This window comes from Hemicordylus capensis, chromosome 4 (genome assembly GCF_027244095.1).
Source record: "Hemicordylus capensis ecotype Gifberg chromosome 4, rHemCap1.1.pri, whole genome shotgun sequence".
Lineage (NCBI taxonomy): Eukaryota > Metazoa > Chordata > Lepidosauria > Squamata > Cordylidae > Hemicordylus > Hemicordylus capensis.
In genome coordinates, this window is record NC_069660.1 from 148,447,563 (window position 1) to 148,459,518 (window position 11,956).

General features: G+C 44.5%; 1 protein-coding gene across 1 annotated transcript in view; it reads left to right on the plus strand.

Annotated features, from left to right (window-relative positions):
- LOC128323166 (uncharacterized) overlaps positions 1-11,956 on the plus strand; it is a 35,313-nt gene that overhangs the window by 13,675 nt on the left and 9,682 nt on the right. Inside the window, exons 9-14 of the mRNA XM_053245887.1 lie at positions 1,602-1,735; positions 3,489-3,614; positions 3,745-3,862; positions 8,558-8,692; positions 9,934-10,107; positions 11,745-11,897. Coding sequence (XP_053101862.1) covers positions 1,602-1,735; positions 3,489-3,614; positions 3,745-3,862; positions 8,558-8,692; positions 9,934-10,107; positions 11,745-11,897 — 840 coding nt within the window. The remainder of the gene's footprint in view (positions 1-1,601; positions 1,736-3,488; positions 3,615-3,744; positions 3,863-8,557; positions 8,693-9,933; positions 10,108-11,744; positions 11,898-11,956) is intronic.

An 11,956-nucleotide genomic window follows, 5' to 3' on the forward strand; every position in this document is an offset into this window, starting at 1 on the left:
TTTCACAAGCAGAGAGAAGCTACATGCTTGCAGGCGGAAGATGGAAAGTCCCCTCCCTGGCAGCATCTCCCAGATCGGGCTGAGAGAGACTCTTGCCTGCAAGCTTGGAGAAGCCACTGCCAGTCTGTGTAGACAAGACTGAGCAGTATTATATACACTCTATATAATACTGTATAAGGCAGCTTCCTGTGTTCCACAGAAATTGGCAAGATACAAACAACAAAAAGGTCACCCTGAAAAAATGTCAGCTTTCATTTAAAAAACAAAAGGGCGAACTATTGTTCCATGCGAGTGGGATGCTGTGAGTATGGAAGGGAGGAATCCGAGGTGATTTCATATGCAGGGAGAACAGGGTGGAGTTAGTGGGCCAAGTTGTTGCCTTTTTGCCTTGGTCAAGGTAGTTGAGAAGAGAAAAACACAGGAGCAAACCTGTTTCAAAGTACTGAAAGGCATGTTTCCTCAGACCCTTGATGGCTTCCTTACAAAGTGCGAATTTATTTGGATTTTTATACTGCCCTGCATCCTAAGACCCCAGGGTGGTTAACAACAAGATAAAAACAATAGTAAACTTTCAAAGAAAACAACCTATCTAGAGAGCAAACACAGTTGCAATTTAAGAAGAGAGCAGGCAGCATCTCATCGGACAAAAGCCTGAATCAAAAGAGTGGTCTTTAATTTCTCCTTAAAGGCTGGGAGAGAAGGAGCTAATGACAAGCACTCACTGGCCCGGGCTTCTCCATGCTGCTTCTGCTCTTGACCTGGACTCCTGACAGTAACATGTTAGTGGCTCTCCGATGGAGAAGTGACACTACCAAGAGGCAAAATGAGGCGGCCTCCCCAAGTGGCAGATTTTGAAGAGTGGCTGTGTGAGAACTGCAGACCCCTCTGACCCACTGCGTCCAGCTCTCTGGTGAATTTGGTACAACTCGCATTGAGATGAAGGGGAACTGTGATAAAGACCATTACTTTGTTCTCACACACCCATTCGTGTCCCTGGGGCCTGGGAGGGAAACTTTCCAATGGACTGTGGCCCATGTGAATTAATGGGAAGAGGGCCATCTGGATTGTCTACCTCAGTCAGAAAAAAGGCTTGGCCAACACTTTCCCTGTTGGAGAGGAGAGCTGGTCTTGTGGTAGCAAGCATGACTTGTCCTCTTAACTAAACAGGGTCCGCCCTGGTTGCATATGAATGGGAGACTAGACGTGTGAGCACTGTAAGCTATTATTCCCCTCATGGGATGGAGCTGCTCGGGGAAGAGCAGAAGGTTTCAAGTTCCCTCCCTGGCTTCTCCAAGATAGGGCTGAGAGGGATTCCTGCCTGCAACCTTGGAGAAGCCACTGCCAGTCTGTGAAGACAATACTGAGCTAGATAGACCAATGGTCTGACTCGGTATATGGCAGCTTCCTATGTTCCTATGTAATCCAACTTGTGGGCAGGAAAGAGCAAAGGAGCGCTCAGAAGCTGGTTGCAGAGAGAGGCTTCCCTGGCTTTAGGAAAGACTGTTGGCCATCCTTGCAGAGTCTCATTCTCCAGTGCATGATGGCATCCTGGTCCAAGAAGATGCAAAAGTACATTTCCTCTCTTTCCCCTTTTCTCTTAGACTCGTGCAGTCCGGGTCCTTTTCTTATTCCTTAAGTCTAATGACAAGCAAGCCGTGAAGGAGAGGTTCCCACACCTCTTACTTGCCCTGCTGCAACAGATCTATGAACGGCTGGAGGAGAATCGGGGTGTGATGTGAGTAGTGCATTGAGGAATGGAGGGCAGAATTCCTCCTCCTTTCAGCCACACGTGCTCCCCTTGTAGTTGCCAGCTGTGCCTGAGCCCTAGCAACAAGAAGGATCAGCTCTTGGAGTCTCCTTGTGGTCACTAGGTGGTTTGTTTTTTTCTCTACAGAGGACTTTTAGGAGCATCTGGGGAAAGTTATGATAACTGGCAGTTTGAACAGACATATATGGGGGAACAAATAACGATACCTAGAGTTAAAGGTTAGTCTAGTCGTCCAAGTTAGTCCCCTAAGCCAAAGTGTGAGGGGAATAAATCGTTTCCCTTTGTCCTTGAGACCCTACTCATGACAAAATGAGGGCACAGGATGCTTGCTGCTTTGGGGGCCAGGTAGAAATGTCTCCATGGGAGGATTCTTGATCTGGTGCACAGGTGTAGATCTTTCTCCCTTAGGGATCACTGCAAGTGGCCGTCCTTCCCAGCAATCTTGGTTTTAGCAAGGTGCTGAAGAAAAGGGGCCTGTACCAGAATGCGGACAACAGCTCTCTCCTCCAGTGCGTTCTCCACAGCGTGGATGGGATAACTTCTCAGGCCTTGGGGCTCAGTTAGCACCCCAACTTGTTTTACTTTGTAATATGTAATTTAACAAAAAAAAAATTAAAAATACATATTTAAAAGGGGAAACAAGGCAGCACCTCCGTGGACATCCTCTCAGCTCCCCAAGAAAATATTTGGCTGTTTTTATCGTTTCATTCTAGCTCAGTATTGTCAGCGACACTCCAGGGCCTCAAGAAAGGGGCTGTCTCACAGTCCTGCCAACCTTTTAACGGTGGACATCAGAGGCTGAAGCTGGGCCATAACGCATGCAAAGAATGTGCTCTGCCACAGAGCTAGAACACCCTCCCCCAAAGGGCCCAGCCTCTCTTTCCTCCAGAACATGGGCTTCTTTGGGAACTGAACCCAGGCCAGCCTTCTCCATCCAAACAAAATACCATACCTCTAGATCAGGCCTGCTCAACTTAGGCCCTCCAGATGTTTTTGGACTACAACTCCCACAATTCCCAGCCACAGTGGCCAGTAGCAAGGAATTATGGGAGTTGTAGGGCAACATCTGCAGAAGGGCCAAAGTTGAGCAGCCGTGCTCTAGATCAAGACTAGGTTGAACAGACATCTCTGATCCTCTACTGCTCAAACGATAAGGTTTTGCAACACTGGGGTTTCCCAAAAGAGATACTACAAGTAGTACCCCTAGGGTACTTCTGCCTCCCCATGCTGCAGATGCATGATTTGTTCCCCAGCTGACACGTCCTCACTGACATGCTTTTAAGTAATTATGGTATTGTATTTATTAAAAACACAATTCATGTTTTTATGTATATATGTGCGCACACACTTAAATGTTAGTTATGAGTCAGGCTCTCCACTGTCTCGCCAATGGGACAAGTTTACTTATCCTTGTTTTACTTATTGAAGTTTACTTGTCCTGTTAATTTCAGTGAAAATACTCATGGCTAACTTAGTCTGAATGTAAGACAGTGAGCGGAGTAGACTCTCTCATGACTGTAATATTGACTTGTGTACACAAGACGCACTCAAAATCTCTATGTGGTACCTGAGCTGTAGGTTTGCAACAGAAGGCGTACATTTGTTAGGCCAGAGGTTCCCAACCTTTTTAAACAGAAGGAGTCCTTTCAGTGGCACTCCTGTACCTCTGAGTCTGTAGCCTTGATCTCTCCTGGTAATGCTGGCCTTGCCTTGCTTCTAGAGAGAGCCTGGAAACTCTGTACCTCCTCCTTAGAACTGTTGGCATAGAGGAGGAGAGTCTGGGGGAATACCTGGAGTACTTTGGCAGGCCAGAAGGCTTCAGCTACGGACTGTCCATTTTGGTGAGGTAAGACAAAGAACACTGTGGTTTCCCAACGGGGAGAGATGAGCGGGACCTAGGAGTGCAAGAGCTTCTCTTGTGCTGCTGACACTTGTGCCTTTTCCCCTCATTCATGAGCTCTGGTTTCACACTGCAGCATACTCATCGCTAAAGGTTCCTGGTCAACCCCAGCTTTGGCACATTATATTGGAGCTCTTTTTGAAGGCAAACAAAAAACTCGCCTGCTTGAAATAGCACTGGACATCTACCTTGAGGTGAGAGGGACTGAAGTTCTAGGGAATTTATTGACATATAAAACTAAACAGACGTAAGTTTTGGGTGGTATAAAAATATGTTAGTCAAATAAATAAATAAAGGATACCTATGACTGCTTTCTGGAGATGCTGACTATGAGGGTTAATGTAGAAATACTCCCTCTAGGGGTCAGTAAAAAAACATCCCCAGGAATTTCAGGCTCTGGAGAGAAGCTAGCGGGGGAGAGGGGTAGCCTGAAAGAAGCAAATGAGCCCACAGGATAACCATCTGTCTGACTTCTGTTGCCCACATGGTACCTCTGCACAACTAGCTGTGTGAATGAAGAGCTTGTCTGCATGGCCAGTCATTTTTTGTATCACAGCTTCTGTGGTAACTCAAGATGCTGAAGCATAGCTGGCCTCCATTTAGGCAGGTACTTATTTAAGACATACTGAGGGAACAGAGAGTTGGATCTGGATCCAAGAGACTAGGCTGAAGTCTCCTGAGCCTAGTCTCCTTCAAGTCTCCTGAACCACCTTTTAGGCAGAGTAAGGCCATGGCTTAAGGCAGCAAATTCTGGGTGCCACAAGATGCATGCTGTGTGACTATGAGGGAGGACACTTGGTTTTGCCACTTGGACAGCCTTTGTTGTAATAATGTGGCTCATATGGACATGTGTTGAGAGTGAATGGGGAAGTAGCCAGAACCTCTGAAGTCCTTACTTTGGTTATCTGGAAAGAGATATTTGCAAGGTGTCTCAGGGCATACAGTATCTCCACTTTGAACCTCTATCAATTATACCCTACTAATTAATCCCTGCTAACTTGGCAAAAGAGGCACCTTTTAAGGTGGTGATTATCTTTATTTAGCAGGGGGAGAGTAACTGGCCCTATCCACCTCCAGCACAGTACCTCCAGTGACAGTTGCTGGTGTCTATCTTAGGTTTCTTTTTAGATTGTGAGCCCTTTGGGGACAGGGATCGATCTTATTTATTATCACTCTGTGTGAACTGAAATAATAATAATAATAATAATGGCACAACCTTGGCGTGGTTGTGGGGCTTGTGTGCTCTGAGGAAGGTGAGAGCTATGCCAGAGGTCCAACCATACTGGACAGGTGTCGCCAGAGGAGCCAGACAAAGAGTGCCTCTCCCATCAACAATATGGTGAGACGTAACTTTAATAAATCTATACCGGATCGGTCGTTGCCTGGGTCAACAAGGACCACGCCAGGTGCTATAGTCCCTGGACATCTGGTGGCAAGTGGGCAACAGGACTCAGGATCTTCAGTTGAGCAACCAGGGCTGAAGATAGCAAAGTTACTGGAAGAAACGTCGCTTAACTGAAAAAAAATACGAAAAATGCCAACAAGGAAATGTTGATCTGCTATTACAAGTCTAGTCCAACTAGAAGAGGTTATTTTAAAAGAATGTACCAAATTTGGAAAGAGAAGCATCCAGATACAGAAATAACAGAACAAAGGCTAGCAGACCAGAGAAGATTCATAAGAAATAAAGTATTCACAGGAGTTGAGCTGGAAGAACTGCAAAGAGCAACACAGGCTCAAGATATGGACGAAGAATTACCACCAACTGAAGCAGTTGCTCAGGCGCAGGTGGAGGAGGTGTTGGAAATAGAGGATACCACTGTTGCTGAACTGTTTCAAAATCAAAACCAGGCAACCTCCCCTTTGCCTTCACCTCAAAAACCCGAATGCCAGAAAAGCAACAAAAACTAAAGCAAAAAAATAACTGAGCACATGAACCAAACAACCACCAGGGTTCAATTTCCAGCTCTAAAAACAGTTGCCAAAAAACAACTTGCTCACGTATTAAAAGATGTCAATGCAGAAATAACAACCAATAATTTGCAAGAAACAAACCAACTAATGTACAGTGCAGCAACAATAACAACAACACAAGAGCTCGGATATAAGATCAATGGACCTGTAAAAAAAGAAAGCAGTACATCACCTAAATGGAAGATTAGACTAGAAAATAAAATCTCCAGGCTTAGATCAGATGCTAGTAAATTGAAAGATATGAAAGACAAGAAGCTGAAGAATGAAAACACCAAACAGTATCTGATCCAAAAATACCACCTAGATTCAAGGAAAATTAGAGAAGTCCTGGAAATAATAAAGCAGCAAATAACAGCAGTGTCAAAGATTAGCAGATATGAAGCCAGAACTACACAACACAGGCAGAATCTCCAATTCCAGTCGAATCAGAGACGTTTCTACCAAAGCATAGAAGGAGAAACTGCAAGAAACATAGAAACACCAAATAAAGAAGAAACAGTGCATTTCTGGGGGAAATTATGGGACAATCCAATAGATTATAATAAAAAAGTAGGCTGGATGAAAGAGGTCAAAAAATGTAACCAACAAGTGCAAGATCTAATAATAACACCAGAATTAATAAGTGAAAGAGCAAAGAAAATAAAAAATTGGACTGCGCCAGGCGACGATGAACTGCATGGCTTTTGGCTTAAACACCTAACAAGCCTTCAAAAACAACTATCAAAACAGTTCAATCACATTTTGCAAGGAGGTGATATTGAACAATGGCTAACAACTGGGAAAACTCATCTCATCATGAAAGACCCAGCAAAAAGTGCAGTTCCAAGTAATTATAGACCGATAACCTGTCTGCCAACCATGTTCAAATTATTAACTGGAATAATAGCAGATTAAGTGATGCAACACTTATTAACTAACAAACAGCTTCCAGTTGAACAGAAAGGAAATTGCCCGAACACCAGAGGCACAAAAGACCAGCTGCTGATTGACAAAATGATTTTAGAAAATTGCAAGAGAAGAAAAACAAATCTAAGTGTTGCATGGATTGCCTACAAGAAAGCCTTTGATTCATTGCCTCACACATGGATACTAAAGTGTTTGGAAACAACTGGTGTCAGCAAAAACATTCAGATATTTATTTAAAAAGCAATGAGCATGTGGAGTACATAGTTAACAATCAATGGTGAGACACTTGGACAGGTTAGCATTAGAAGAGGCATTTTCCAAGGGGACTCACTATCCCCTCTGTTGTTTGTAATCGCCATGACCCCACTTTCACAAATACTAAACAAAACAGGCCTCGGATACCAAACATCTAAAACATCCAGTAAAATCAACCATCTGCTGTACATGGACAATCTGAAGTTGTATGGAAAGTCCCAGTCAGAAATCGAATCACTGCTAAACACTGTCCGTATATTCAGTAGCGATATAGCAATGGAGTTTGGACTAGACAAGTGTGCTGCATTAATAATGAACAGAGGGAAAACAACAAAAACAGAAGGAATAGAACTGCCCAATGGAAGCAAGATCAAGAACCTGGAAGAGAAAGAACATTACAAATACTTGGGCATTTTCCAGTCTGATAACATCGCACACACTGAAGTTAAAAGAAAAATGGGAAGTGAATACATCAGGAGAGTTAGAAAAATCCTCAAGTCCAAACTCAATGGCGGGAACACAATACAAGCCATAAACACCTGGACTATACCTGTTATCAGATACACTGCAGGAATAATAGACTGGACCCAGGCAGAGCTAGAGACGCTAGATCGTAAGACCAGGAAAATCATGACCATCAATCATTCTCTGCACCCCCGCAGTGATGTCGATAGGCTCTACCTCCCTCGCAGCTCAGGTGGAAGAGGAATGCTGCAAGTCCATCAAACAGTAGAGGAGGAGAAAAGAGGCCTTGAAGAATATATAAGGGACAGTGAAGAAGATGCACTTCAAATGGTCAATAATGCAAAACTATTCAACACCAATGAAAGAAAGCAGGCCTACAAGAAAGAACAAGTCAAGAACCGAGCAGAAAAATGGAAAAAGAAGCCCCTGCATGGTCAATATTTGCACAATATAAGTGGAAAATCAGACATCACCAAGACCTGGCAATGGCTTAAGAATGGCAACTTGAAGAAAGAAACAGAGGGTTTAATACTGGCTGCACAAGAACAGGCACTAAGAACAAATGCCATAAGAGCAAAAGTCGAAAAATCCACAACAAACAGCAAGTGCCGCCTTTGTAAGAAGCAGATGAAACAGTGGACCACCTAATCAGCTGTTGTCAAAAGATCACACAGACTGACTACAAACAAAGGCATGACAAGGTAGCAGGGATGATACACTGGAACATCTGCAAAAAATACAAGCTACCTGTAGCCAAAAATTGGTGGGACCATAAAATTGAAAACGTTGTAGAAAATGAAGATGTAAAAATATTATGGGACTTAATTAAAATATTATGGGACAACAGCAACAACATTGACAATAAAATTCTGGCATCCCAGGTCCTTGGGAAGGACTCGATGTCTGGATAAAACAAACCAGTCAATAACACCTGTCTGACTGTGTAAACAAATAACAAATAATAATAATAATAATAATATAAACTAATGTAACCGGCATGGTTTCTTCCCACAACTGTTCAGGACTAAAGTTTGGCTAGGGTGTTGTAAAGGTTAGCAATCTCTGTCCTGCTTTGCAGAAATAGTTTCCAGGTTTCCTAGAGGCAGAGGGAAAACTGCTTCAACAATGTAGCTATAGTGTGGTATAGCTATGCCCTATGAAACTTTGTATGGTGTACCAAACTGGAACCCTCTCTTTGCAAAGTGCGCAGCAGAGAAGAACAGATTGTACTTAATCTTCCTCTCTACCACCTAGTCACTTGTGGGTTTTGTCTTCTTTGGGCTCTTCAGCTGTTCATAAACCAGCACATCGTGGAGGCCAACCAGGAGACGGTGGATTTCATCTTCAACTGTCTTGGCCATGACAACGCTCAAGTACGGAAGCTAAGCCTCCAGGGGATCGCTCTTCTGCTCAATTCAGAAGTGGTAAGTGAGACCCAGAGAACTAGAGCAGGTGCCGGGGGGTGGGGGGAGACTGAGCAACCCTGACCCCGGAGAGACGTAGGGAAATCAGTCCGGAGGATAAAGTAGTTCATTGAGGAACTACTGCGTGGAGCTTTTGCACCAGCAGAGATTCTACAGGCAGAGACTGTCGAGTATTGATAGAAGTTGGCTGCTCTGCCCCTTCATGGATCTCAGCTGGGTCCTGATCCATGGCAAGTACAAGTAATTGCCTCTTCCTCCCAAGTGGGAATGTGGGAACAGAGGCTTCAGGAAGCTTCACAGATGATTCATCACTGGTTGAGGGCTTCTAACCTGGCCTTGTTGCTGCTATTCCTGAGGTCCCAGGGGGTGGTGACTGGAGATCTGGAACTGGGGCAAGGCTCCAGTTGAGGATCATTTGATCCCTTGACATCTCAACCCCAGTGAGCGGGGTGTCACCAAAGGAAGGCAGACTCCTGCTGTCCCTCAGGACCTGTTGACTCTTTGGGATCTCCAGTCTAAGGAGTTAACAGCAAGGTCCTGATCCATGTCCTCTCCAGCACGGGGCTTATCAGGGTCTGGGTATGGTTGAGTTCTAACACATCCAAAGAGGGAAAGCACACACAGGTTCACTTAGGTGGCGCTGCATTTCTCAACCCTGGTGCACATTAATGATGCTTCCAGCATAATGCTTTCCTGTAGCTGTGAAGGCCGTTGGTAGGAACGCTCTAGAAGGGAGGCAGTGGGAGATTGACACACTTGATACTGCAGTTTCCTCCATTTACTTGTTTGGCAGTCAGGAGCAATATTTCTTTTGGACCAGCTGTTTTGATAACCTCAGTGGCCATGTGTATCCAACATCATCTGGCAAGAAGCTGTATGTTTGGTGGAAGAGGGTTGGTGGTGATACCATTGAAACCTTAAGGGCCACCGTTCAGCAAGGCCCCAGGTTCAAGTCCTGCTGTCTCCAGTTCAAAGAAATGTACGTACGGTAGCTCTACTGGAAAAGAATCAAAGCTTGGAGAGGAACTGCCAGTCAGTAGACAGTACTAGGCTAGACAGACAGACAAACATGTCACTCAGTAGAAGGCAGCTTCATTCTATTTACTTACATTGTGGGAGACACTGTGGGAACGTCACCCTCAGCAAAGGATCTGTAGCCATTTCTAGCGGCTGCTGAGGTGTGGAAACTGATAAACTGCTGGATCTCAAGAGTTCTTAACGGAGCCATCTCTTTTGACTAGGACCCTTGGACTATATCGGTGGCTCTCTTAAGCTCACTGGGAATGGCATGCAAGCCAGATGTCATTCCCGAGCTAATGATGCTGGTGGAAATTGCCCTCCACAGTGTCAGTGGAGAGAGAGGAGAGGCCTATATGAGGAAGCTGGCATCCATCTACTGTGGCTACATTGCCCACGTGAGTATTTTGCGTTTGCAAGGCAGCTGAATGTGTGCAAGCCCCTCTTCCCTGGTTCCTGGCAGGTGTGTGTGTGGTCTTTCTTCAGACTACTGATTTAAATCCCTGTCCCATTTGTCTCACCATAGGCCCTCAAGGCAACTACAGGTGAACCTCGGAAAATTAGAATATCGTGCAAAAGTCCATTAATTTCAGTAATGCAAATTAAAAGGTGAAACTGATATATGAGACAGACACATTACATGCAAAGCGAGATAAGTCAAGCCTTAATTTGTTATAATTGTGATGATCATGGCGTACAGCTCATGAGAACCCCAAATCCACAATCCCAGAAAATTAGAATATTACATGGAACCAAGAAGACAAGGATTGAAGAATAGAACAATATCGGACCTCTGAAAAGTATAAGCATGCATATGTATTCAGTACTTGGTTTGGGCCCCTTTTGCAGCAATTACTGCCTCAATGCGGCGTGGCATGGATGCTATCAGCCTGTGGCACTGATGAGGTATTATGGAAGACCAGGATGCTTCATTAGCGGCCTTCAGCAATTCTGCATTGTTTGGTCTCATGTCTCTCATCCTTCTCTTGGCAATGCCCCATAGATTCTCTATGGGGTCAGGTCAGGCGAGTTTGCTGGCCAATCAAGCACAGTATACTGTATACTTTTCAGAGGTCCGATATTGTTCTTTTCTTCAATCCTTGTCTTCTTGGTTCCATGTAATATTCTAATTTTCTGGGATTGTGGATTTGGGGTTTTCATGAGCTGTACGCCATGATCATCACAATTATAACAAATTAAGGCTTGACTTATCTCGCTTTTCATGTAATGCGTCTGTCTCATATATCAGTTTCACCTTTTAATTTGCATTACTGAAATTAATGGACTTTTGCACGATATTCTAATTTTCCGAGTTTCACCTGTAGCTAAGAAGAAGAACATTCAGTCATGGAACCATTTAAACAGGTTTCCAGAATTACTGCTAAAATCCATTCCATAACATTGACCAACACTTACCAATGAGAAAATGAAAGAAATTATAAAACAAAATCCAGCTCAGAAGTCCTGGGGAAAAGTAGCGAGTGGCCTGAGCAATCCTGATGCAATTCTACTCCATCAGGTCTAGTCTTCTAAGCTGTCTGGATGGCAGAGTGTTGGGGGACCCACATGTTAGCTGCTCTCAGTTGCTTGAATGAAAATCAGGGCATTAGTTAAGCCAATGCATAACCAACCAAACCAGCAGGCCCCAAACGCTTGGTAGAAAATGAAAAGGCATTGGTCAGCTTTCTGAAAAGTAGGCCTCTGTTGGGAAGAGGTTCTACAAGGAAGGATCCACCAAAGAGAAGGCCCTGCTTCCCAAAGAAGCCAAGTTAACGTCTGGTGGGAAATGAAAGCCAAGATGGGCCTCTCCAGAGGATCACAGCAAGCAGAGATTTATAGTTGAATCACTTTTCAATATTGGTTTCTGCTTTATTTACAAATGCAACTCCCAAATCCCATTCATGTTGTCCCTGAAAGTTGGCTCAAGAAATACAATGAAGTGAGAGCATTGAAATGGGTGAATTTTGACATAGCTCTAGGAAAATTGAAAAGAGGCAACTGCTGATGATAATTCCCTTGCGTTTCCCATCCGTAGGAGAAAGCCGCGGTCCGAGCAGCAGCCATCCAACATCTTGGGATGCTTCGGACCAGGTTTGGGGAGCAATGGCCTCCATGTACACCTGAGGAAGGCCTGGATGAGCTTGTGAATGTTTTGATTCACCTGGAGGATGAGGATCAGGTGTCTGAGGTCAGTTCCCACCAGCACAGCTTCTGTAGGGGGAGGCAGGAATTATCCTCAGGATCCTC